The following is a 27,512-nucleotide window of genomic DNA, read 5'->3' on the forward strand; positions in this document are numbered from 1 at the left end:
CTGTTTTAACAAGAGAATTAAATACCCTTTTCAGTAATAATCTCTCCTTCCCCAGAGCCTCCTGGAGAATTTTGTTGTTGTTGTTTGATTATTTTTGCTGCCAAATGCACACAGAGCTGTATAAGGTAACTTTTGTCTTCCACAAGAGCAAGCTTCATTGACCCAAGAACTTCCAAGGCAGTGTCACTTCACTTATGTTAGTATGCATGGCTGTGCTGCTGGAGCTGCAGAGAAGGCCTCCAGGGCTTGGCATTTCAGCATGGTGCCAGCAATGACATCATTTCTCAGTGAACCCTTGGAAGAACCTCATAAGTTTGGATTGGGCTGAGCAGACCTGGACAGGTGCTGATGTGTGGTCAGGCAGAGTTTTCCAGGAGCAAGACAGAACATTGTCCCACTTCAGGCTCACAGAGCACAGTGTGGCCCTGGAGCCTCAGTGCACCCACTCGGGCAAGCTCATTCCTCTGCCACAGCTCCCAGGAGCCACTTCTTGCTGCTTCTGCCTTTTGCAGAGTGAAAGGGGTAACTGAGCTGGAGGAGGCCTGCAGAACCTCACTGTGCAGGGGGACAAGTGCCAAGGAAAGAAGCAGGTTGACTTTAAAAGCATCACGATGCATTTAATGAAGTTGGCAGAACAGGAAGAAAGAACAAAAAACCAAACTCATGGCAAACTGCAATCGATCTGGAAATTATTAATATTTGAGACAATAAAGGCAGACCCCCTGAATACTATTTGCATAGAATCCCTCCTCAGAGCCAAACCACACTTTAAAGTACTTCATCTGAAAAGAGCTCTGCCGAATTGAAACTGAGCTACTACCATGACTAGAGGGTTTTGGTGCCAAAAGATGTCAGATTGAACACGAAACAGAATTTTCATTCTTTTGTGTCCTCCATAAATATTAACAACTTGACACCCCATAATGAAAGCAAAATGCACTTAAGCACGGGCAGAAAAACCAAACTAGCCAACCATTCTTCTTTCAGGAGTACAATTGGAAATTAGCTGTAGAGGTCAGAGTTTTCCAGCATCACTGTAGGTTGGGATTAACTCCACGGATATTGAGCCCACAAGAGGAGAATTTGGCCTTGCACGGTGCAAGAGGACTGTAATTCCATGAAATAGCCACCCCATCCTTCCCACTCTTAGCAGGATGGAAGCAGCTGCCAAATCCTTGTCTACCAACTGGCCTCAGCCCATGCTCATGGCCAACAAGCAGAGGAGTGAACTGCTCCTGAGGAGACCCAACCCTCACTGTGGCCAAGAGGCAAGAAGTGACAGGAAAAGCACAGCAGCCAGGATTTGCTGTGACATTGTTTTGATTTATTTTCCTCACGTATCTGATAAAAGTATCTGAGTGTCTTTGGGTGGGGGGGAATAAAAAGTACCTCAATTTAAGTCAGAAAATAATATTTTTGTATTGGTCCCCACATCCATCAAAAAAAGGACACTTTCTCTAGGTAAGAACTTCCACTCTCCAAGACATGCAACAAAATACTAACTGCAGTGGGAAAAATAAACACACAATTCCTTCCTCCAAAACACCATCCCCTCCCCACCCCAAAAAAAAAAAAAAAAAAAAGAGGAAAACCCAAATCAGTCTGGAATATCCACAAAGCACACATTGTTCTGAATTCTGTATTTCTCTTCAAGCATCCCCCAATAAAACTTTTCTAGATAGCCCTTGGAGAGAATGGAGGAGGGCAGGAAATTTCCTCTGTGTGGGAACAGTATTGGGGAATAAAAATAGTGAAATATTTGTTTCAATTATTCCCCCTGCATAGGCCAACAAAAGCTTTTGCACACACTGTAAGGGAAGAAACATTTAAAATATGAAGGTTCTTGACCAGAGAAGCACAGTTCACTAAATATATCTCTGTAGTACCTCAATGCTACTCTCAAAGTAATTTAAAAAGCAGAACATTGCTACCACCATATTTAGTGGTATCATCAGATATTTTCTTCCAACAGTTTTAGAGCCAAGTTCAGAAAACAAAACGAGAATTAAAGGGGCAGAGATGCATCAGGCAATAGGAGTACTCCCCAGCCAATCACAAATATTTGAACCTTCTACTCTTCGGACCCTGTAAGTAGCCAGAGAGTCTTTTGAATGTCTGTCCTGCTTACCACAGAGTTTTACTTGCTGTGTCTGAGGCATGAGCAAACAAAGCTCACGGAAGGCTCTGGACATCAAGACAAAGAGCAGCTTTGCTCAAGGAGAGCTCCCTCTCAATAATAGGGTATGCATGAATGCTTTGCCTGCTACCTCCTGCTGCAGAGATCAGGGCCTGCCTGAGCTCCAAGTTATGTTTCCACATTCTCCAGTACCGAAGGAAAGTCTGTTACCTAATTTCGTTGTGATTAATTACTGCATGGGAAGAGAGCAGCCTTAGGTAAATTTCTGAACTACATGCTAGAAAGATGGCCCAACATTGAAGAAACACAGAAGACAAAGAATCCTGTTGTTTCTAGCATGAAATGAAGTCTGTTTAAAGTCTAGGAAACCCAGCAAACAGCTCTGTGCAGATGTATTTCTGCAGCGAGTCCCTAAAATTATCTGGGGACCAGTTACTGCTATTGTCCTGGCTCCATCTTTAGCACAACCTTGGAAACACTGGCCTCACCCATCAAATACCTTCTGTAGAAATCTCATACCCTCCTGAAGGGAACCTAGACCTGCCTGGAAAGTCCCACCGTCTCCTACTGAAATAAATTGTATTTTCATGCTCCAGTAAATACAAACTGGGGGTATACCCCCTTCAAGGAAGGGTTAGAGCTTAGCAATGTTCCTAATCTCTAAATTGTTTAAGTAATTTCATTTGACTTTGCTGATAGATCAGGAATGTATTTTGCAGAATCATTTACTGATTGCCCATTTCATTCCTTTTGAAGTGTTTTCAGAAAGGCAGGGAAAGGACAGGAACATTTCCTATACTGTCTTTCCTCTACTTGCACCATTACAATATTTGTTCTTAGGTGTTCAAATATCCTCTCCAAGTAAAAGGGGATGTTCACTCTCTCACTCTTGCTGCCCACCACTGCCTTTACTGCTCCCTGGCAGCTGCTTTAGGGGGATGTGCAGGAGCAGCTGCTGCAGGAGTGCACAGAGGAGTGATGACCCCTGGCAGAGGTAACTCACACCAATGCTTCTAGAAAGGGCCACAGGCCACCTCTTACACCATCACCCATACAAAACTTCTGCCACAAAACTGCTCTGAGCTCCCCCAGCTGCCTGCACAACATGGCCTCCAGTGTTCAACCAATCCCAGAAAGGTTGAACCAGCTCAGCCTACATTTATTTAAGAGCATTTTGATGAGGTGTGCAGGTACTTTACTGCATGATCATGATCGGCAACTGTTCAGGTGAGGAGCTTCTGCTCTAACCCCAGCAATTGGATCCCAGCAGCCTATCCTATCCAGCAGATGCTACTACCCTTCCCAGGGCTCAGGTTTATTTGATCCAGCTTTTATGCAAAAGCACATAAAAACAATATAAACACATTTATATAAGAGACAAATGTGTGTGTTTAAATTAGCTCATTCCACAAACATAGGCTATTGAACAGCCCCATCTGCACATGGGGAAGGCAGCAATGGCCAGGTGCATGTGTAGGAGAAAGGAAGCATGAAGCAAGGAGGAAAAAAACAGGAATAAGCGCTGAATGCAACATGAGGCTGTGCAGAGAAAGAAAGAAAGAAAACAGACCCTGTTGTTTCTTAGCCACAGATGGGGCTGACCTGTGTCACTACTGCTGAAGCTGGTGTGGAGTGGAAAAGCAATTCCAGGGCTGTGGGTGGGGATTCTGCAATCCCACCACCATCAAGCTTCACTCCTCAAGGGCTTTCTGCAAGATGCTGGGCCTTGGCAAGCCTGACATTCACTTGAGTGTGTCCCACAGCCCTGTGGGCTTCCTGTGCTGTGACGGCCATAGCATTTCACTGGGAATGAACAGGTGTCTGAAAGAGTGGAAGAAGAAGAAAAATATTAAAAAAAAAACAATCCAAAAATCCTGGTGCACCTCTCTGCCATCTGCTGACATACAAGTGGCCTGTCTAGAGAAAGATTTATAGTAGCCCTCAGAGTGGCTAGATGCCAAACCCCCAGGCCCCAAACTTCTCTGGGAACACCAGCTAGGACCGAGTCCCCAGAATTACTTCTTGAGTTTGACTTAGCTATGTCATTTCAGCTTGAAAGATGTTTTTTGAAACATGCTAAAGCTGAAGTAGAAAGTTAGAACTTCCAAGGTGACACCCTCAGCTCTGACCAGGAAGCCAAGATGACAGGTGCTCAAGGGCAGCAGAGCTACACCAGAGCAGAAAATCTCTCCTCTTAAAAAGGAAAGCTGCACTGAGACAGAATCCATAAATACTCTATGCCTGGAGTCTGGTCTGGATAAAAACCACAGGGAATGCCCTCAGGACTAAGGGTAATGCTCTATACTTTAATGATACCTATCCTTGCATTGTTAAATCTGCTCTTTGCTTAGGTACAGATGCTAAGGTGCGGACTAGATGAGCACTCCCTTGGAAAATCTGTGGCATTACATACCCAAATATTTGAAATGTAATGGGCATTTATCCCTTAAGTCCCACAGGACTCGTCTCAAGAGCTTATTCTTAATTCCTATGCATCTCCACCTTTACATGAGTGCTTAAAATAAGCGTATACCACTGGATCGTATTACAAGTATCACTGAAATTTACATATTAAACATGCTTGTCCTGAACTGGCCTTAGACAATCCTAGCCTTTTACCAGAGAAAAAATTAGTAAATATTTTTTTTAAAAATCTTTAAAATATATGTAATTAAATTATTCTGTTAAACCTTTTGATATGTATTAAAGCCGCCATATTAAAAAAAAAAATCACAATGTTGCTAATTTAATTTAAACCAGCCGTGAAAACAAAAGATTTAACTACACTGCAGTTAATGATTCCAATAAAAAAAACCAACCAAAAACTAGCTGTTTACATGTTTTACACAAAGACTTTTCCTGGCCCCTTTTAGCTGTCCATACAATACATTGTTAAGTTAACACTTAATAACACCAGCTTAATATATAACAGAGGGAAAGTGCACTGCAGCCTCATTTGCTCTATTTAGCAAGTCCTATTAAATTCTGGTTTTCTCCCTCAGAAGATCGTAAATATACCAATGTTCACCTTTGAGAATGAAAGTCTAAAGTGCAACATAATATGGGCAAATCATTTGACAAGTAATTTGTGACCCTCAATTTGAAACCACATTAAAAGTACCTATTGTGCTAAATGGGAGATCCAAGGGACGCCAAATGGAGCATGAGGCAGAAGAGGGCATAAGTTGCCATTTCCCTTCTCTCCCGAACCCTGAGAGCCCAACTGGGAGCCAGGCTGACTGACACTACCTGCAAGCCTTGGCTTCCAGAGGAATAGCGCTGTGCAGGCTGGCTCAAGTTAAATGCCCAAAGAAACAAGTGTAGGAGGAGAAAACACATTCTAGCTAGGTCTTCACCAGAGATACGGTTCTCTTGTCAATAGCTGGTGGGACACCTTCAAATATATGAAAGAACTATAAACAAAGCTAGGAATATGTCTGGGTTTGAGTAGCAACAAAAAAGTGGAGCTCATGCTAGTGCATTCCTGACAGCACTGACTGACATTCAGTGTGGGTTTTGGGTGTTTCTGAGGGTGGTGGTGGTGTGTATTAGCTCCTTTGCTGGAGTCTGAATTGTTTCAAAGGATATTTTACTGCAGAGCACTTAGTGCCTCAAAGCCTTGCCTGAATTCCCAGACAACACAAGCATCCTCAGACATGAAGTTCCAGGTCCAGCTCTAACATGTATATATTTTTACCAGTTGTTCAAGGTATAATGTAATTAATTATAACAATTCAGCAGCAATTGAGCATGCATTTGACAAAATATTATAACAAACACAAATGAAGAGATAATTTCTAGACACATTTTTTTCTTTCTAAATCCCAAACTTTTTTGTGATATGTTCCAAATGAGGCAAATTGATACAGCTGCGACATTACCAGGGCTCTCTTGCCTCATACTAAGGTTTGGCTGGTAGAACCTGAAACTTCCCTTTGTTAGGAAGAGCAGAGAAAGCCTCTAATGCCCTTTACTTCCGGGTGGCTATATTATAAATGCAAGGCAGAATCTACAGGTATGCCAAACAGAGAAATAGAGAACATTTCTAGCTTTGATTCTCCATCACCAAGCTGCACTTGACAAAGGTGAGAATGTCTGAAGCATGCAATTCAGTTTGGGGCAGACACCCAAGACCACTGGGGACCTGAAGTCCAGCAGGGTGATGTGCCCAGGCAAATTATTTGGTCTGCAAAAGACTAAGGCAGCTCAGCTGCTGTCCTACTCCCATCTTGCTCCAGCAAGCTGCTCTGTGCATCTGTTCAAACCCCAGCCAGCCTGCATGTCAACTGGGCTGTAACTACAGCATGCATGAAGCAAAACACACAGGCAACAACTGCAAGTTCTCCCTTCAGAAGGCTATACTGGGTTTGGCTGGGATAGGGTTAATTTTCTCCATCATAGCTTTATCATGCTATGTTTTTGATTTGTGTTGAAAACGGTGTTTTCATTGCACCCCTGAGATCCCTGGTTACTCACTCCTACTAAACACAGGCCTGCTGCAGAAGAGCTGTTCCAGCTAGAGCATCTCAAAGGATTTGTTTGCCTGAGAGATTCCCTGGTGTCCCCTTGTGAGGCTTAACCCCCTTTGTAGGTGGCACCAGTAAAACTCACCTCCACTCCCCATACATTCAGCACTTACACTGTGATCCAGCTCTCTAGAAACTGTTACACACAGCATGTAGGGATGCTGTGGATTTCATAGGATGCTGATTATACTCAGCTGCAGAAGACGTCCAACTATAATATTGATACAGGGTGGATCTCAGGGCTGTAAATTTGCAGAGACATTCCATAACCAATTGGCATCCAACATTACAACTTGCTGGCCCTCAGGAGCTCTGTCAAATGCATAATTGTGAGTTTTAATTAAAAGACTACCCACAACTTTGTAAAGAGCTAAAGATCAAGAGCCTGCAAAAACTGAAGAGCAATGAGGATTGTCGTGTTCTTTTTACCTTCAGATATGCTATGAGTGGCGGTCATGTACTAATTACAGGTCTCTTGCAACAGCACACTGGACAGTTTTCCAGGTATCTCCACTGCAAACAGCCAAACTGCAGCTTATCAGACTGTTCACTTTGTCCCAGCTGGAGATGTTTCAACACCTCAGGTTCAGTTCTGGGGAAGTATTTTATACTTCAGGTATTTAAGTTCTATAATGGATAAACTGATAAATTTATTGCTCCTCCTGGATGCTCACCAAAGCAAAACTTACCTTGAAGAAGCTAAATGAGCAACAGGACCCATATCAGTAGTGCAAATACACCAGAGGGGATCATGTTGTTCAGAGTGCCTGTATTTGGGGTAAGGGGAGTTGAAATCCAGGTGGGCCATCTCCCAGGGGCATTCAGCACTCACTGGTAAGTCAGTACAGCACACAAAATACCTGAGAGCAGAAAAAGGACAGTGGACAAGGCACACTATTTGAGCTGAGTCTGCTTTGGTGAAAACCAAAATATGTTTCATGCCATGGCATCTTCAGAGCTGCAACAGCTCTGGATTGTGTTTGCCTTTTTTCAATTTATGGTGGTAGCACCAGAGAGAAGGTCTTTCTGTAAGAGCAGAAATCTTGCTGCATTTTGCAAGTTAGCCTGATGTCACACAAGGGAATGCACAGGAGTGTTTTCTAATGGTTGTTGAGCCTCCAGAATTTACACAAGTGTGTTTTTTGTCTACACCCTAAAACAGGTCTACCTTTTGCTAACAGTGATGTTTAGAGAGGTGTTGGCAGCTGATTGTATAATTTCATATAAGCTTCGGGTGTTATTTGTGGTGGACTCCAAAGGTGTCTCTGAAAACATTTTTGTTCAGTTGCCTTTCCAGATAGCAGAAAACCTAAATTCTCTGTATTTGGCACTGCATAATGTGTAAAAGAGACTGAATCTTAATGCACAATACAATGACTATACATTAATTTACCCATGGACATGATGTATTAACAGTTGTTAATACACAAATATAGCTAAATTGCTAATTCTGAAACTTATCTGTTCTCTTGGTTCACTTTGGTCCACTAAACCTTATGCATTTGTGAGCTGCTCAGTAAGGATCCACAAAGGTTCTCTCAGAAAAGCAAAGTGTCAGATTTCAGCCAGGACCCACAGCTCTCCAGAGAAAGGAGAAAAGACATTAATAAAGAGGGAAAGTTGAGTCTGTGTAATCAGGGCTCACATCACATATTACCACGTATGCTAAACCTCCTGCCTATAATATAGATGTATCAAGACCCTGTAGTTCTGGCCACTGCATGTTTGGAGATATACAAGTTTAGATTTTAAACATTTATAGAACAAAACTAATCCCACTTTGGAGCTAAAGAATTATTATAGGCAAGAGTCTTTCATATCAGAAATCTTTCACATGTTTGTTATCACATAAATCCTCCAGAATATATTCTAGCAGAAATACTTGGCACTGTTAGAAAGCTCCAATGTACTCGTTCAGTTTTAAAAAACGAGCTAAGATTGCAAGGGTAGAGATGCAGTCATATCCCTGAATATAACCTGAGATGCAGACAAACCAGTAGTGGGAGGACCATTTATACTTAGTGACTAGGTTGTCAGCATGAAAACCACAAGTGGGTTGTAAGTGTAGGGTTGGCTGTATTTAGCTTCTTTATATTTGCTGATTCAGCTCTGACAATCAAGGGATGTTGTTGCTCAGTTTGACTAAGCAGACAGTTCTGTTTGCCTTATCTTAATCCATTTGGCTGATAACTAGGCCTGACAAGAAGAACCAGTGTTTTCTTTAAAGATCATCTTCTCCAAATGCAATCTTGCTTGTCTTCACCACTCGTGAAACCAGACACATGCAAGAAAGACTCCAGCTATGTCCTCTTTATGCCACACAAAGCCAGAACTAAAGACATTTGGTCCACAGGAAGGACTTATATTCTAGTGTCACTTGTGAAATGCACTGCCAAACAGATCATAATTTGGGGGTTTTTATGTTTCAGAAGTGTTTTTCAAAGTGTTCATTAAATGCCAAAACACTTCACACCATGTTTTTCTTCAAGCCTGGCTGTATGACAGATGTTGACCTTGCCCACAGTTACCGGTCACTATTAATCAGAAACAGCTCCTCTTCCTTTTCCCCTTCATTCAGGAAACCTTGCTCTTAAGTGGTTTTGGTTCCATTTTTGGAGAAGTGGTTCAAAAAACTAAGAACTAGAACTTATATATTTTTTTAAAGGTCTAATGCTATTTTGAAAGTTTATAAGCAGTCAGAAGTGACATCACTTTTCTAACATATGTTCTTAAGCATAAGCGGTGGGAATTTCAAAGCACATTCAACATTGGCCTTTTTTTTTTTTTTCCAACTGAATCAGTAGTCAAACTTCTATTGACCCTAATGGCAACTAAATTCAGCAAGTACCATAAAAGCCTCACTCAAAGTAAAGCAATTAAGGAGTTAGATAAAACCTGCAGTCCTGGGTTTCAGGATTAAAGGACTCGTCAAGTTGTTCCTCTTCCCCATTCACGACCAGCACCATCTGGGTTCCTCAGACATCGTGTGCCTCCACGCAGCAGACATGGTCAGGGGCTACAGAAGCTGGATTGCCTGCCTGAGCCTTCCTGCCTTCATAAGGCTCTCTCACCTTCCTACACAGGATGAAAAAAATAATAAGGCACTGTTTTGATAGAGACAAAATGGTTGTTCAAATACTTCTGCTAATTTCACAAAGATGCATGATAATGCTTCACATATGGCTCTGTGCCTTTTAATAACAAAAATTGAACACACATTTCAAGACACAAGTTTTGTTGATATGCTGCTGATAGTCCAGAGTAACTGTTTGCCTTGTGGTTTTAATTATTCTAAAGACAGCCCAGGGATCATTTACCCAGAGCTAATGGGTTTATGGGCTCTTTAAGAAGCATGATAAGCCCACAGATGTGGCAGGGAATGGCACGGGGGTCAGAGCCACCGTGGGGGCCTACACTCTGGAGGATGAGGAGGTCATAGGGAAGGGTTTATCCAGCAGCCTCCGGCCTCTTAATTATCACATGGCCGTTAGGATGGCTGTGTTCTGTGTAAACATCCCTGTTTTCTCTGGAGGGGACTCTGATCTGGAGAGCACAGTCCATAGCCTCGAGAGTCGCTTCCCGGCAGCACACCGAAGGATAGGGCCGGAGCGCTGTGTGGGGAGCACGCCCTGAGGGCCCTGATCCTGCCCGAAGCCCTGGCATTTACCCCGGCAGCCACCCTCACCCCCACACCGCCACAGCGCCTCAGGGCACCATGGCTGCGCTGCTCCCCTCAGGCCCCGCCTGCCTTGCCACTGCCTCCTGCCAGTCCTGGGCCTGTTTGAGGCAGAAGCTGAGCAGCTGGAGCAGGACTGGCTGCAGCTAAAATGACAACACTGTGGCTATATAAAGAGCTTTAGGTTGCCCTGTAAAAGGAATTGGGCACTGTTGAACTAGGCAACAAGTGACTGTCCTGGTCATCAGCTGCACAGCTCACAGGGAACACACCTGGGCCTCTCCAGAGCCAGGAGGACTTCTCTTTCCCATGGCTGCAACTTCCTCGCTGCAGTGCTTTTACCTGGATAGCAAATTTGGAGGGTTTGAAAGTGCATCAGGATGTTTTAGGCCCAACTCTCACTTAGCACTGATCTAGCACAAAGTCATGGCTGCAGTTCCTGGATCACACCAGAAGAAGGTGGGTAGGAATTTGGCCTCTTCTTTAAAGACTGTGTTACACTATGTTAAGCACAGCTTCTTTTAGAACACTACTTGTTAATTATTCTAGATAATTACTTTCATTTTAGGGATAAAACATAATGAATTTATTGTATAAACCCTGGAAACATTTTGCAGGCAGAAGATGATTTTATCTACAATATGAAAAGTACAGCTACAGAATGGATGAAGCCCTAGCAGGTAGATGCCAACAATATTTTAGGATTCAAAGTTAAAAACAGACTTAAAGTCAGTAGCTTCACAGACGGCAACATAGTCATCCTCTCTCAGGAGCAGAAGAGCAATCAGACTTGCCAGCTGCAAAGAAATCTTTGCAGTTCATGTGGGTCTTAAGAAAGGGATCAGGCCTGCCACATTATAAGTTTCTCCTTCTTTGCGAGAGACCCTATCAATTTTGCAGAGGTTTTCAGCCCATTATCACATTACAGGTAGACAGTTGTCATAAAGCATTAGATCTAAGCAAGGCTGACAGCGTAACTGCAGGCTAGCTCCAGGCTTGGCAGTCTGTGCAGCACCTGCAGGCACAGGACCAGAGTGTGCTCCATCAAGAGACAGGCTGGTGTAATCTGCTGTGAATCACTTTGAATTGCTGCCCTTAATTGACAGTGCACTCAAGACCTGGCTCACTATGTAGACAAAACTCTAAGTACCAGTACACACACAGTCCTGCCAGAAACCTGCTTGTCTTCGGATGAGCAATGGCTACAGACCCACCTTTTCCACAAGAGCAAGAGCTCTGTATTTTGTTCTGCTTCTTCATCGTTGCAGGCTTATCAGCACCACGAGAATAAGCAAGAACAATGTTTCTCCTAAAAATTGTTGAGGCTTTATGGAGGAAGAGGAGGGTAGGGATTGAGCAGTCAATGTGCTACTGTACTGGGGAAAAGGAGACAGACACACACACACACTTCAGACAGGTTCAGAAAGCCCGGACCCAGGGGAAGTGCACAGCCATTATCAAAATGCTCTAGGACAAGACCTTTGGGGTGAGATTGCAACCCCCTCTCTTTCTGGGAATATCAACATCCCAATTCAGTTTTCTCAGCATCCTTTTTCACAGAGTACACAGGGAAAAAACACATCCAGATGATACAGAGAGCAGAGGACAGAAGGCATAAGTGTCATCCTTGCACTCCACCATGAGACTAATCCTGCTCCCTCCAAATAAGCAAGCATTTGCTAGAGATTTAAATAATCAGGTGCTGAAATTTCCTTGGCAAGGTGAAGAGGATTCTTTTTATTACTGCTGTCTCAAGTCACCTCCTGAACAAACTCTCACCTCCTTACATCCCAAAGTAGGCTGTAAGCTGGACAATTCCTTTGGCTTCAAAGTTTGTTGTCATCATTGATATCAGAATTTTAATGGTCTTTTAAACTCAAATTCTTACTTCTGCTCTCCTGGAAGCTTCAAAAAAATTGAAACTGAAAGTGCTTAAACGCCTGCTTCCCTGCTGCCAATAGAGGATGTAGAAAGGCCAGAAAACAAAGGGGATTCAGGCCTTAGAGGCCCCTTAAGAGTCTCAGTTTTTTAATTGACTTTCCAAAAACGTTTGCTGAAAACATTAGGAGGAAGCACAGAGCATACTGGGTGGGACATTCTGGTTGTTGAGCCAACTGCCTTCTCTGCCACAGATGCATTTTCTGGCTTCCTGGGGAGAAACCAGCTGAAAGAAAAGCCATAAAGAGATTGCATGGCTGAAGGAGCAGTTTCCATGCCCAGACAAACCTTTCTCCTTATTCTCTCAAGGTCTGCAGGGCCCAGACTACAGTACCTGACCAGACTGGCAGCAGCATGCTCAGAGCCACATGATCTACCCAGGGCTGCCTGCTGCATCCAGCACAGGCTCTGCCTCCCTTAGCACCCACAGGGATCCCTCAGAATCCCTCAGAGTCCCATCTCCTTGGCATTTGTTTAACCCCATATGTTCATTTCAAGGGCCAATTTGTATGAGGGACCACCAGCAACAAATATCAGATCTGGTTTAAGACTTGGTTTGAAGGCATTTAGATAGAAGAATAATCGCACAGGGATGTGGTTTACTCTGGAGAAATAGAGGCTGTGCTTAAATGTCTGAAATTCCTGGTGACTCTAATAATTGTAACCTCCGCCTCAATAAAATGCACAAATGATGTTATTGAAACATTTCCAATCAAAAGGTATTATTTTTGGTTTAAAACATATGCAGTAGTCAGTATTTAAAAGCAAGACGTCTGGGCAGGCTTACCTCTTTCAGGGGAAAAATACTGGAACACAGGTCTAGTCTCTCTGTTTTTATAGCCTTAGTACAACATTATAACCTTCATACAGTTCCTCTGTTGCTTTTTCTTACCAACCAAAAAGTAGCTCTACAGTCATTCACTGGAGAGGTTTTTTCACTTTAAGGTGTGTTTCTGAGCTTGGCCTGGGAAGACATCACATCCCTGGAGAAGCACTGTCTCTGGAGTAGTTGAACATCCTCAGTACCACAAAACCCAAAACTTGGCAGTGCTCCAAGCCTGGTTATTGTGCCAGTCTAGCAGGCACCAAACAAGTTCAGGAACCTGAGAGTCCCTTACCCCTTGACTAGGCAGATCACAGGGCTACGTAACACTGGCTTGTAGGAGAGGATTTTATTTTCAGTGGCATCTTGAGGCTTCGTGACACCTACAAGGAAGTCTCAGAAGGTATAAGATGGTAAAGTGCCCACCTGCAGCTTTAAGTGCTTAAATATCAAGCGCATGTATTTAGTATGGAAAGAGACCTCAGGATCCCCAGCACTCTTGGAATTTTGCCTTGAGCTCTCTGCTGACCTGCATTGCTCACATGAACAAAGTCAGATGCATCCCACAGAAGCTGGCAGAAACTGGGCCAGTGTTTCATGATTCACATGCCTATAGGATTAGTTATAATTAGTGTCTTCAAGTAAGACAATAACCATATCATGCTATTGCACTCCATGGATGCAGTATCAGCACATATGGAAGACATTTATTACTATAAATATTCGGGCACTTGATAGTTATCCAAAAATATAAAATCAGGTTAATCATTCTATCCTACAATCCCTGGCAAGAGATTTGAACTCAGGTTTTTCTGGCTCAGTTTAAGGTTTCACATATAGGATCACTTCTGCCAGCTGGCAGCACTAAAATCTTAGGCTAAAGTTGTTCTCCAGGAGCCAAATCTATCTGCACAGTAACGTTACAGAGCTTAGCTTTTTGCATGCCATATACTACCTAAAGATATCTTGCTGTTGCATGGAACTATGAAAGTTTATGTAGGCCAGATAGAAGAATTACTTTTCAGAGTTAATCATTAACATCTCTCAGGGAAATAAACAACTGAGTTTATTGTCTTATTTCCAAAGGTTGCCCTGGGGCTAATGAAATAATTAATTTGCCACATAATACAAGGGTAACTATGCTGTCCCCACATTCATATTTGCAAAATTGTTTCCAAAAATAGAAAAATAGATAAAATGGAAGACAAAATTTCTGAAGAATGTATAGCTACCCATCGAAGCAAAGGCATGGGAGAATAAACTAACAAACTTCCCTTTTAAAAACCGCTCGGCAACAGGAGCATCAGTTGTTATTTGACTTCCAGTAACACAGCAACCATCCTTGGACTCATCAAGTCTCCCACAAATGCAATAAAACTCAATGGCCATTTTACAATCTATTAGGTGTCATTAAAGATACAAGACCCATGTATTCCTCTCCAGTCCTGCTCTTCAAGGGAAACTGCTGGGGTTTCAGTGCACTCAGCTCATGATTTGTGAAGTTACAGCAAATGCAGCTCCACCCTCAGCTCCTGGACCTGCCTCAGCCCACCTGCAGCATCACCCACACATATAAAATAAAGTCACTTTTCAGATACCAAATATTTAGAGGCCTGGGTGCAGCTCATGACCCCAGTCCCAGTACTGCAGAACACACAGGCCAGGACAGCTACTTTCACAGGACACAGAGTCACAGACAATAAAAAAAAAAAGGCACTGAAGGATCGGTGCCAGCCCAGCATGGAGGCACCCCTTCAGGGAGCTTCTTGAAGTGGGAGGCAGGCGCAGAACCAGCAGGACCCACACACAACTAAAGCCTCCAGCAGGAGCCAAGCTGGCTCTTTACAGAGGCTCTGTGACACATCTGTGCCCCATCCTTCAGTGCATCCCAGAGTGGATGTACTACCTAGGTTATTGCATCAGCCATCAGCTTATGGACACTTGGCAGGAACCAGAAAAGATGGTGAAACCTTATTGCAGATGATCATAAAAAGAGAACAGCATCTGACAGCTGGACACAGTGATGCTGGGATCTCTCTGGCATGGGGATTCCCCCCAGTCACAGATAGCTGCTCAAGTATTTGTCTTTGAAACTTTTTTTTTTAAAGATTGTTGTCACCCTGACATCCCTGAAGAACAAAACTTTCCTGTATCATCAGAATAACAAGATGCCAAGCAGATAAACACCCTCTCTTTGAGTCACATAAAAAAAAGGCTGAAGCAAGTGAACACGTGCAAGGTTTTTGCACTACATAACACAGGACCTCATTTTCTCTCCCTTCACTGGGAAACCTCAAGTAACTCAAATAACCTGCTTAAGGAGGTTCAAGTTTCCCTTTTCTAGTCTTCACCGGTTTTACAGCTTAGAGACTCATCCCCACCGTCTCACATCTGTGCTCAGAAGACATCCAGGCTCCTCCTCTTTATCCTGTTTGCTTCCAGGATGAACCTGCCAGCATTCTCACCTTCTGTAGCCCTTCCTGCTCCTCTGTCAGAATGTTGTAGGTAGCCCAGTCTCTCCTGCTTGCAGTGGCATTTCAGCACATACCCACAGGCTGCAGAGATCCCAGGAGACCACCTCTCTCTCTTGCCTGCGATTCTCCTCAGAGCCCTTCACTACCTACTACGTAAAAGAGAGCTGTCTCAAGCCCTGGCAGCAAGGCAGTGGGCTGAGCTAGCCAAGACTCCTCACAAGCTCATCTTGAGGCATTTGAGTGGCCTCATCCCACGCACCCACTCGGATCGGGTCCTGAGTGAACAGAGCTGAGTGAATCCCTCCCTGAGTTGAGCTGCTGCTTTAAAACACCTCCACATCACAATCCGAGCAATGTACCTCTCCCAGCACACTGCTGCTCTTTGGGTCCCGGGGACAAAATAGCCAAGGCACTACTCTGAAAGTTCTGTAGCTCAGTTGGGAAGGCTGGATCAGCAACTGGATATTGCAGTGGTTGATGTGTTCCTTTACATGGCCATGCAACAATATATGCTGCATTTTACCACATACGTGCATTTGCAAGACAATATGTTCTTTTTATCCATAGAGCCTTAACTAACATTGATCATGCATCACAAAAAAGGAACGATTTTCAGAGGGTAAATGCCTGTTAATCATAAGCTAAAGGGGAAAGGAAAAATTTTAAGTGATATATAAAGGGAGGAAGTGACTCAGTGGGTGGGAGGGAGGGGACAAGCATTCCAGACAGATGGGACATGAATAACTTTTCCATCTCCCTCTCTCTCTCTTCTCTCCCAAGACTTGCAGGAACTGCTGTGTTGAAATAGTCAGTCATTAACTATTTGATGAGGTTTTAAAATCTGAACTGAATTCTCTGGATGTAACCAGCTATTATTACAGGGTCTGCATCATAGCAATGCAAGTGTTGGAGCCCTTTGGCAAGCCATAGCGGTGAGGGCAGGAGGAAAAGCCACTAAATGGCATCAGCTGTGTAGCTCTGCACAGCCCTGGAAACGCTGAAGGAATCAGAGCAGTAGTGATTAGTGAGTTTGCAGATCCACTGTGACCAAGCAACAGGGCATCCATCCGCACAGCCGGCAAAAGCTCAGATACGCCGGCACTGCTCATCCCGTGGGAGAGCCAGACTCTGGGTGTGCTGGGTGAAGGTCACCCTGGAGGAAACTGCTGTGCTTCTCCAAAAACCCTCTGGCTTTTGCTGTCCTCCTGCAGGGCAGTCCCTGCGGCAGAGTCTCCCACTTAACAGCATCCACATTTTCAGAGGGCTGGGGTACAGCAAAAATAACCTTTTGGTGCCAGCCCAAGTGCAGGATTCAGACCATGGGGGACCCCTCCTGCTCAGACCACCTTATGCTACACAGTCTCTAAGCAAACCTGAACAAAGCATTTCCCTCCATGGATGCCAAAGGCTAATTGACCAGCACGAGACCTGCTGAACTTGGTGGAACCAGGGTAGATATAATCACTCAGGAGAGCCAATAACCAATTAACTGAATGGCTCCAGCAGTTTTGAGGTCTGCCTTTTTATTCAAGAGCAAATCAAAGATCAATTTCCTAATAAGCTTTGTAATATCTGCTATTCTTTCTCATTATTATTATTAGCATTGCAGCAGTGTTTTGTGCATATAATGAAAGAGTAAGATGAGTTGGAGTGGCATCAGTGGTTGGAAAGGAGTGGGGGAAGTGTCAAGCTAAAAAAAACCCATATACACATCCACATACACACATATAAACCAGGGATGGTATACAAGCTCTTCATAGCAAAAGCCAGGTCATGAGGGGATTCTGACCACAAAATAAGAATCTACCCTGCCAATAACTTTTTCCAGTTCAGGTTTTGCACAAGGAAAAGCAAAAAACTTGATTTCATCAAGTGTTGCAATGTCATGGTTTAGCCTGGCCCTCCCAGCACTGCTGCATTGTCCCGTGGGCTTGGTCAGCTGCTGCTAGCAGGCAGAAAGCAGTGGGAGACATTTGGGAATTGCATGGCAGCCCAGAGTCCAGCTGCTCCTGGCCTTGTGACGGTGACAGAGCACAGCAGGCAGGGTACAAGGACACGCTTCCTTCTGCCACAGATCTCTAACAGGGGTCAGGGGCAGGGAATACCTTCCTCTGCCTCCATCACATGCACCAGAGCCCCAAGAGATGTGCTCCTCAAATCCCATCATTGCATTGCCCTGCAGTTCCCCTTTGTGTTTTGCTTTTGAAATTGCAGGTTCCATTCTCTCTGCAGCTACACCCCCAGCTCAAATCATGTTCCCTTTGTGAGAAAGTCTCCAGCATTCCTTTCAGTCTTATGTCTTGCAGCAAAGCAAGAAACAGCAGCCCAATGTACAAATTCTTCCCTGCCTCCCACTCCCTCCTTTTCTCCTCCAGAGAAATCAGGGACTCTTGGAGATAATGATATCACCTATAAAGATACAAACAGCATCATCTACATTTTTCAGCATCTCCAGCATATTCCATTGTCTGTTATCAGGCAGCCTCTGGTGAAAGTGCAGGTTTCTCTTTTGGATGCATGACTTTGCATGGCTCTGGGAAAGTCCCCTCCACAACAGCAGAGTAAGACTGCTTTCATTTCTCTCGTGTGCATTTTAGCTGAGTGCTTTGCTAGACTGCACAAGAAGAAAAACATTGCAAAATAAGTCTCTGAAGGAGAAACTGAGAACTCAAGAGAAAGGGGATGATGCTGAAGCCCTTTTTTAGAGGAGCTGTAGTTGCATAATTGTCCAAGATAGACTGGCTTGTTGACTTTCTCACAGCAAAAGGCACAAGGCTGTTTAATTGATTTTAGCCTGTAACTAAACATATACTTCTTTCAATATAATGAACAACAATGCTACAATACTGCTCTCCTAATGTAAATTGATCCATTACAGATGAGTGTTTAGATCAATGTGTGATGCCCTGATTGGAAATAAAACTGTTTGCTCAAGATCACTATAAAGACAATGGGCACTGATAGATTGTATTTATGTGACAAGGAATGGCTCTTAGAAAGGAGATTGGCAAGACCATGCCCATCAATTATGAAACCAGCATTCACCCGGCTGCCATGCAAGTATTTTGAAAGACAAGAAGAAAGAGGAAAAGATCCCAATTACTTCTCTCAGCCCCATGGTCCTTCTCACTCTCCAGCATGGAAACTCCTTAGCTGCAGGCTCACTGGTGTGGGAGCCACAAGCGCCTGGGCAGGGCACCCAGCACCCGTGGTTGTGTAGGACTGAGCAATGTTGTTCATCTGTCTGCATTACATTGGGGCTCATTTTCTCCCAGAGCAGCTGGCTTCCACTGGGGAATTGTGCCATGGTCTGTGTCCTGTATGCTCATAGGCCATGTTCTGTCATCTCCCTGCATTTAGAGAGAAGTTAATGGCTCCAGCTACTTTCCCAGTCCGTTGTGATCAATCCATGTGCCTCTCTTGCTGGTAGCTACTCGCTGTGGCCTTTCATTATCTCTCTTGCATGGGGCACTTCTGGATTTTCCCTTGTGTACTGAGGGGGTTGCTGGAATCCAGGCTAGCCTGGACTGTGTCCCAGCCATTCATTACCAGGGCAGCTGCAAGCACTTCTCTTTCTCCTTGGGGCTGAGCATCTCCTCTGAAGGGCTCTGTCAGTGCTCGTCAGGGCTCTCGGTGGCATGGGGCAGCGCCTGCGCCACCCCTGGGGCCCGGCAGCCTCCTGCCCAGGGAGCCCCACAACAGCTCGGTGGTGGCTCAGTGGTGGCTCACTGGTGGTTTGGTGGTGGCTCAGTGGTGGTTTGGTGGTGGTTAGGTATTTGGTGGTGGCTTGGTGGTGGCTCAGTGGTGGTTTGGTGGTGGCTCGGTGGTGGTTTGGTGGTGGCTTGCCCCAGCCGGGAGCAGCCAACGAGGGGCAGCGCTGGGAGCAGCAGCCGTGCCTGTCACTGCAGACCCAGGCAGCCACAGATGTCCGTGCTGGGACAGGGCTGGGCTGGCTCAGTGCAGGGACACCCAGCTTGCAGGGGGTGCAGTTGCTGTCTATGAATATATTGGGTGGTGGGTGGCCAGAGGTCAGGAAGGGACGCTGGGTGGGGGAAATTAAATGAAAGGACAATGTTGACACAGAACAAATGATGCTAAATGGCTTGTGAAAAGAGATTCATTAAGGGAACGATATTCTGCAACAGCCTTTAAATACTAACAGAGGAGGTTTGGTTGGTTTGAGAAACCAAAGGCTGAACCCTGTGGTGAAAGACTGCATTTGCTGGTCATGTCCTGCTCTACTTCCCTTGCAAGAGTCTCCTTCATGTCAGTGAGACCAATCTGCTGCATTTTTCCCTCTCAAGGGCTAACAGATTCCAAACACTTCTCTGGTCATCTCTGATCATAAATAGCTGAGTCTGTGATGAGTGTAGCACATACTTCATCATATGGTAAAGAGGCACCAAGGCTGGACAAATAGGGAACAGTCTGTTAAAGCATGAAAGAGTGCTCTCTCTCCTCTCAAAGCCAAAGGAATGTGGTCTCACTGACCTGGTTAAACTTGGGCCATGGAGAGGTCACCTCTTAAATTTAATTGTAAGGAAGGTGACAGCATGGTGGTTGTTGCTACTCAGGCACCATGGCTGATGCTCAGGCTACTCAATTATTTCATCCCAGGAGCAGACGTCCCGAGGCCATGACAGAGGAGCGCTGTTGCTCTCAGCATCCTTGTAGCTCATGCAAGCTTCTGTGGTGTCCTTCCACTTTTTCTCAGTCCCATCCTTGTTAAGACAAACACAGTGTCAAAGTAGGATAGAGGGGCTCTCTGTGACTGTGGACAAAACAGTTCAGCTGATTTTTGGGTGACTGAGAAAGATGCAGCATCACCTCCAGTACTCTGTCCTGCTACCTCAGCAGCTAGGTAGGGCTCAGACTGGTGTTGGCCTCTGGAGGGGTCCACACAGGGGACATTAACCTTCTGTCTCAGAAGGATTGTGGTCCATGTATGTGCACTTAGTTTGTGTTTGGCTGGCCCTTCCACCCTGAAGGAAGTCAGTTCCTCAGTAAGCCCCAGGCTGAAAGTTGTGCCCAGAGTCACCAAGTAAGGAGACATTGGCTGGTGGCACGTTTAGTCTGGTGCTGTAAACAGAAGTAGTGAACACCACCTGCATTTCTGCTCTTGCAAATCAAAATTGTTGATTGGTCATAAAAATAAAATCTCTTTTCTGAGAACATTTCATTGGAGATCTACACTCCATGCCAAGGAATGTCATTCCTCATGGCTATGAGATCAAAATCTACAATTATGTAGAATTTATGCAGAATAGAACTATGGATACCTTAACTGTGACAGATACTATCTGTGAGCATTCCAGGCTCACTAGCAGCAAATAACCTTTTCTTTCTAAAGCTTTTCTTTCTGTCATTTATCTCAATGGACTCTCAAAAGGAGTACAAGGGGGAATTCTGTCACTAGCCAAAGCAAAATTTTCCTTGAAACAGCCTCAGCTGAACAATAAGGCCTCAATTCAGGAAAATTCATTTGATCAGGACAGCTACTTCTGAGGGAAAAAAATATCTGTCATTACCTGCAACTTTCACCCAGAAGAGAAAAGCCTGACAAAAGACAACACCAGGAAGGGAAAGCCAAATTCCCCTTAGAATATGGTACAGATTTAGTAGGGAGAGAAACCACCATTCAAACAAACTACTGAGGGCAAAAGTGATTTTCCAGCTCCTGAGGTCTTCAAATCAAGACCAGATCCCTCTGAAGGGTAAATTATACCACTCCTCTTAGGAGGAACCAGCTGTACCTCCTGAAACTGTACCACTGCTCACAGGGGATGACTCTTGCCTTGAGCGAGCGCTGCCTTGCAGACAGAGCCAGCAATTGCGGGGCTGGAGCGTGGAGTGCCTGGTGTGTGTCCCTGACCGTGGCAGGCTCAGGAGAGCCTTCCAAAGACAGACCTGCTGGGGAGCAGCAGCCACAACTCACAGCTCAGCAGCTGAGCCTCACTTTCCCTCCCACCACCTTCATTGCCCCTGGCTCTAGCGAGCCACACCCACCAGTCAAGCACGACCAGCATTCACCCATCAACAACCAAAAAATTTGGAAGGAGGGGAAAGCCTGCAGAAATCTGCACTTGAACTGCTGCTGTCTCTCCCTCACCCGAATCCTCTCTTTGCCTGAGGTAGGGCTGACTCACCCAGAGCAAGCTCTGCAGTTGGCACGATCCCCACCGCCCGCACCACAGGTTTCCTGCCATCCCAGAGAGATGGGGCTTTCACACGCCTGCACCCTCTATGTGTGAGCAAAAAACAAGGGGGACTTGGCAGGGAAGCCAGAGCCACCTCTTTCCATCCTTGCTTCTGTGAACTTTCCCAAAGGTTTCAAGGGTGGCCTGCATTTGCGGTTCCCTGTTGGCTTTGTCACACTGCCTGCTCCCCAAGTCTCAGGCTGCCAGTGTCTCTCCCCTGGATGACTTGGCTTGTGTTATTTTGTGTTAAAACCACTATGTTTTTTTAATGGCTATAAATAAGTTAAAACTGCATCTTTAATTAATCACTGCACTTTATACTGTAAGTGGAGAGTTTTTGTAATGATTCGTTTATAATTTTAAGATGCCATTTGCTCACTGTCAGATGTATCCAGCTTTTATCCCTCTATGTTTAACAGGTTCAGGATAGAAACAAAATTTCATCAATGAGGAATTTTTATCCATTTAGTCTAGAGCAAACAATTAGTTATTAAGGAAGTGGAAAGATTGAGGGATACTTTACCTAAGCAACAATGAACTTGAGACACCAGTCAGTATGTTCATCATCTTAAAACATTTTAAACTAATCTTAACATGTTTATTTTTCACTGACACAGGTTTGAAACTGGAAATACATATGTCTAGATGACTAAAACATGAAAAACAAATAGGAGCAGCAGCATGTAAAGTATAGAGAAGTAGAAGCATTAATAGAAATATTTCTGCTATAGCAGCTATTGAATGATTGATTTTTTTTTATGGTTTGGAAGAAGAACCCATATGTTTATAGGATTTTTTCCCCCCAATTAAAATATGTGTGTATGAGTGTGTCTTTCTCTAAGTATTCTTTAGCTACACACACACAGGGCTCATCTATAAAATTCTCTACCAGTGAAGTGAGAGCTGCTTCTCATTTGGTTTCTTGTTCTACTTGCAGGCAGAACGGACACCCAATCCAATACCATCAGCACCTTCACAGCACCTGCAGGTGCAGTTTTCAACACCACTTTATGCCCTCTGTCACCTCCCATGCCCATGAAGGCCAGCGGAGCCCCAGCCTTGGGCCATCGACCAGCAAAAGACTGCCCAGAGTTCCAAGCAGAGGCAGCAGAGCCAGGCACCAGATCTGCACGTGCACTCCTGTGGGAAGGGCACAGGTATCCCAGGACCCCTCAGAGGTGAGTGCAGGGACAGCAGCTGTGCATCCCAGCGAGCAGCACTCCACAGGTGCTGCTGTGCACAGCCTCAGGTGCCCAGACATTCCCCAAGACACAGAAAGATGCGTGATTTTATTTGGTCTCAGATTAAATGTAAGTGGCATGCAGGTGGCTGGGAACCCAAACATGTGCTTATTCCTTCACCTCCCCTTATTTTTTTTTCTCAAGAGAGCACAAAGATATTTTATATAAGATATAAATAAGCCATAAAAAGGGGAAGAACTTCTGTATTGGAACTATAGAAAAAAAATATATAAATGCTTTCAAAAATTGCTCTACCTCAATTCCTAGACAAGTTTGATGTGCAGTATATGATTTGTATGCTAGGATTGAATCCAGGCACTTACCACTTTGTTAGCTTAAGAATTTTGAGCAATTTTTTCCATTTATCTGTATTCTCCCCAAAAACATTTCACACATTTCTCAGATACATCAATCCTTCCGGCATTCCTCTACGCACTCAGTAGGATGCCCCGCTATAAATATAATAAAGCCTTTTATTATGTCCATTAACCACGGACATGTGTGCTCCAAAAGTTTCCTGACACGCAGTCATTTGTGGCTTTTTAATTATAAACAGAAAAAAAAAATCTACCAGCAAAAGAAGACAGCAGACTGGAAGTGGATCTTTATGTGTGTGTTTTGAGTATATTCCCTGACAGGCTGAAGGCAGCCCCACCCTCCTTCCATCCCCACCAGAAACAGCCTGTGCAGGCACCTACGTGTGCACAGAAAGCCAAGGACACAACAGGTTAGTCTTGGTGACACACATTCGTCACCTGTGCCAGCTCCAGGGGACTGAGGGAGGTTTTCAAGACCTGGTAACACCGATCAAACCTTTTTTCAAGAGGCAAATATGCCCACTCCATCTTGCAGACCTTGTTGCAGTTGAACTCAGGAGAAAAGAAAAAAGGCCCAGTAAATTACTTGACAAATTAAGTCATATTTATTGAATGCGTTTTATTTCAACAACCAAAAAATTCTAACAGCCTAACAATGCACATAAGTTAAAAATTAATTATCACTTAGTGATAACGAAGATAAAGTTGATTTACATGGAAAAATGAACATTTACAATATGTTAATCCTTATTCACATTGTTGATACCGCAATAAAACACAATTTCTTTTTTTTATTTTTTATTTCACAAAAAAGGCGGAAAATTGTGCTTTGTTAAGAGGCACTACAAGAAAAGTTTCTTTCTCCAAATAGATATTATATGATGGATATTGAATAAATAGACATATATGCATTGTAATTCGCAAAGTTCTGGCAAGACCACAGGCTAAAATGCCCACAGATTCACTTAGAACCACTGCAAAATTGGCAGTGAAATTAAAAATAAAAAGGCAAGACTCAGCATTGAAAAAATACCTAATAAAATTTTTGGTTGAAGTGTAAAAGATACCAAATGTTGATGCCATCATCAGATGAACAACTTACACAGCTTGGCAAAATTCAGTTTCCTTTCAAATGTATGGAGTGATTTTAGCTACAGGATAAGAAGACAGTTTTGAAAGCGTAGCTCTGAGAGAAACATAAAGCAGCAACCATCGAAATTCTGATTAAAGCTGCAGCATACTACAGAACTAAAGGATGAAGAGCAAAAGGGGCATTAAGTAAGCAACCCACCATAATTTTGCAAAGGTATATGAAATTTATGCAGAGATACTCATGTTTCAAACATTAGCTCTGAAAAAATCTCATAAAAACTCCAGAGGTTACTGAGCAGCTAGAATTAGCTTGTATTGCAACGTCTTCTCCCTGTATATTGTCTGTTCTGAGTAAATATCTACACGTAGAGGTTTGTTTTTCGTTTTTAACTCCTACCTTTTATACCTTTCAAATATATAAATAGTATTAACAGTTATATTACATTGCCTGGTGTAGTAAACAGAAAGTAACTTTCAAAGTGATATTGCATGAGGTCTTTGTCAAGATTACATGAAAAGCCCATGTGAAAAAAAGGAAGAAAAAAGCCAGAAGCCTTGTTGGTTATGGCTGCAGTTTACAGGCGTCTGAAATCGATCCAGCTGCAAGGTGAGGTCTTTGTCTCGGAAAGCATTGCACGGAAGTGAGAAGTAAATGCTACTTGGCGTCTCTCTCGACAGGGTGCCTCAGAGCGGGTGGATGCTATGGCAGACTGCAGCTTTGTGCTCAGGCCATCCAAGAGTCAGTCGGGCTCGGCTCGGCTCTGTGTACCGTGGCTGCCCCCGGGTGCTGCGGAGCGCCGGGGCCCGCAGGGAGCGGGGCTGCGGCTGCGAGCGCTGCGCTGGCACGGACCGCGGGACACGGGGAAACCACAACGGGAACACGGGGAGGCTGCGAGGAGGGCGAGCGGGGAGTCGGCAACGCAAACCCTCGGGCTGTCAGCAATCTACCTGGACGGGATTCTCGGGATTGTGGCATTTCGTGTCGCAATGTAACTTTACACGTGTGAGTGTGTGGGTGTGTTTGCGTGTGGGTGTGTGTTTCACTTCAGTATAAGGAAAAAACAACAACAAGAAGGAAGCTTATAAATTTTAAGATCTGAAACAGAGAACAGGTAAATAAAATCCACGGTAAAATGTGGTTGATAGTATGAATTCCATACATCAAATCTCAACACGTTTTATCTTTTTTCTCTTTCTATAAAGACCTTGTTAATGGAAAAGTCTTCTATGCACTGCATTTCAGTTTTAGTCATTCTGAATCCCATGAAAAAAATCATCTGTTCACTACGGAAAGGACTATCTGGAGTGGAACATGCTGTATCCTTTTAAGTGTGCATTGTGTTCAGAGTACTTTTAACTTAACTTACTTGTTTTCTCTTTAAGGTGCCCTGATTTCTTTTTCCGTTTCCTCTCTTTTTCTCCTCTTTTTTTGGCAGTGTTGATTTATGTCTTTAAATACCTCAAAAATTACCCATCAAGTTGCCAGATAGGAAGCCATATAATAATGAAAAAAAAAAAAAAAAAATCAGGGATAAACATAGAAAATAAATAGGAATTCAAAAATAGTCACCACACCCTGAGAGCAGGCGGCAGTTTATCAAAAAGCCAAAGCAACTCATTGTGAAGTGGTTTTAATACATAAACAAGTCTCATCTTTAAAGAACTCATTTCACAGTCTATATTTCAGGTTGTAAAGTTCCGTCCCATGCAATTTAATATATATATATTTTATGTAAATATATATATACACACACAAAGTTGTAAATTTCCCTTCACTGATTTCATAGGACTTTTTCTTCCCATTTACTTGCTAGCTGTCCCTTTCATAAGTGCAAGATTGATGAAGGCATAATCCTATGTGACTACAACGATTGCTTCAGTCAGATGTAGGAAGTGTAACACTCGAATGTCTGTGTCAAGGCGATGTCTGATTGGGCAATGCTGAATTCATTCGGTTTGCACATGGATCATGCGCAACGGAAACAAACAAACAAAAAGTAAAATGAGGAAAAAAAAATCAAAAAATCAAAACCAGAAAATCCTTGGATCAATGTATTGCTTTCTGCACTCCTATCTCACATTATCTCTGGTCGATATCTGCTGGAGCCGCCTTGCTCTTGTCGGGATTCTCCTCCTCAGCCTCTACTTTGTACATTTCCTCAGAGCCTTCCTCACTGTCGTTCTCCTCCGACTCCGTCAGCAGCTCCTCATCCTTGTACTCTGCCACGTCAACCACTGTTCCCAAGTGCTCTTTTAGCTTCCCGTGGTGCTTTACGTGGTAACGCTGGTTCTGGAAGAATTTGATGATGGTGTGTTTGGGGAGATCCAGCTGAGCAGAGAGGGTGTGGATGGCTTCCTGATCAGGGTAGAGACCCACGTCGTGAATAAAGCTTTGAAGGATACCTAGAGCTTCCAAGGAGATCTTGGTACGGGATCTTGGCTTTTTGGCACAACTGTCCTCAGCAGGTGGAGGAGGAGCCTCTTCTCTGGGTGGGGAATTCTCCTTGGCAGGCTGGGACTGCTGTCTGTGCAGCACCTATAAGATCAAACAGACACACACTTCACATGCTGACCCCCTCAGTGCTTGATGTAAGGGCACTTGTACAGGTCTGTACACGGGACCTACTTTGTTTTGGTCAAGAAAAACACAATTAATAGGCATTTTTCCAGTGCCCTTCTCACCTGTAAGACAGCTATACCTGTCTGTACAACTAAAGACTGAAAGGATGAAGTGATATAAAAGGAAAACAATATAAAATAAATTTAAAGCCACAAAATAAGTAAGAAATACAAAATGTAAGTAACAAAAAGAAATATAAAATAGCCAAAATAAAAATTAAGTCAAAAGGTATTATAGTCTCATTGTCACGATGACTGGCCAGTTGTCCCATCTCAGGAAAGTCCCATCTCCTGCTTTGCTCCTCCTCTCCCCATCCTTATTTCCTCTCATCTTTTCAGGCGAGACACTTTGACCATTTCTTCAAGATTTCAAGTACCACCAAAGGGCTAGGCACATGTGGGATTGTCAGGTGCTACTTTATGAATAATGATTTTGCATTAAAATCCATCACAGCTACTTTATGTAAGTATA

General features: G+C 43.9%; 1 protein-coding gene and 2 long non-coding RNA genes across 32 annotated transcripts in view; 1 reads left to right on the plus strand and 2 right to left on the minus strand.

Moving 5' to 3' along the window:
• The window catches only part of LOC111931970 (uncharacterized), a 170,932-nt gene extending 160,153 nt beyond the window's left edge, over positions 1-10,779 (minus strand). The window contains exons 1-2 of one of the 4 annotated variants that reach the window (XR_015289125.1): positions 10,349-10,495; positions 9,559-9,738 (exon numbers count right to left, since the gene is read on the minus strand). This is a non-coding gene — a long non-coding RNA (uncharacterized LOC111931970). Of the gene's footprint in view, positions 1-9,558; positions 9,739-10,330; positions 10,594-10,681 lie in introns of those variants that run through there. The other 3 variants (XR_015289128.1, XR_015289127.1, XR_015289126.1) reach the window with 3 other exon arrangements.
• LOC111931972 (uncharacterized) lies at positions 10,355-24,359 on the plus strand. Its single transcript, XR_015289129.1, has 3 exons — positions 10,355-10,798; positions 22,709-22,949; positions 23,569-24,359. It is a non-coding gene; the product is annotated as an uncharacterized LOC111931972 (long non-coding RNA).
• SATB2 (SATB homeobox 2) overlaps positions 23,912-27,512 on the minus strand; it is a 225,522-nt gene continuing 221,921 nt past the window's right edge. For 26 of the 27 annotated variants that reach the window (XM_086897150.1, XM_086897170.1, XM_086897166.1 and 23 more), the window contains one exon: positions 23,912-26,957. In XM_086897150.1, the coding sequence (XP_086753276.1) occupies positions 26,502-26,957 (456 nt within the window). In that variant the 3' untranslated portion in view covers positions 23,912-26,501. The remainder of the gene's footprint in view (positions 26,958-27,512) is intronic. The other variant, XM_086897175.1, reaches the window with a different exon arrangement.

The sequence above is a fragment of the Cyanistes caeruleus genome, chromosome 7 (assembly GCF_971803275.1).
Source record: "Cyanistes caeruleus chromosome 7, bCyaCae1.hap1.1, whole genome shotgun sequence".
In the NCBI taxonomy this organism is placed as follows: Eukaryota; Metazoa; Chordata; class Aves; order Passeriformes; family Paridae; genus Cyanistes; species Cyanistes caeruleus.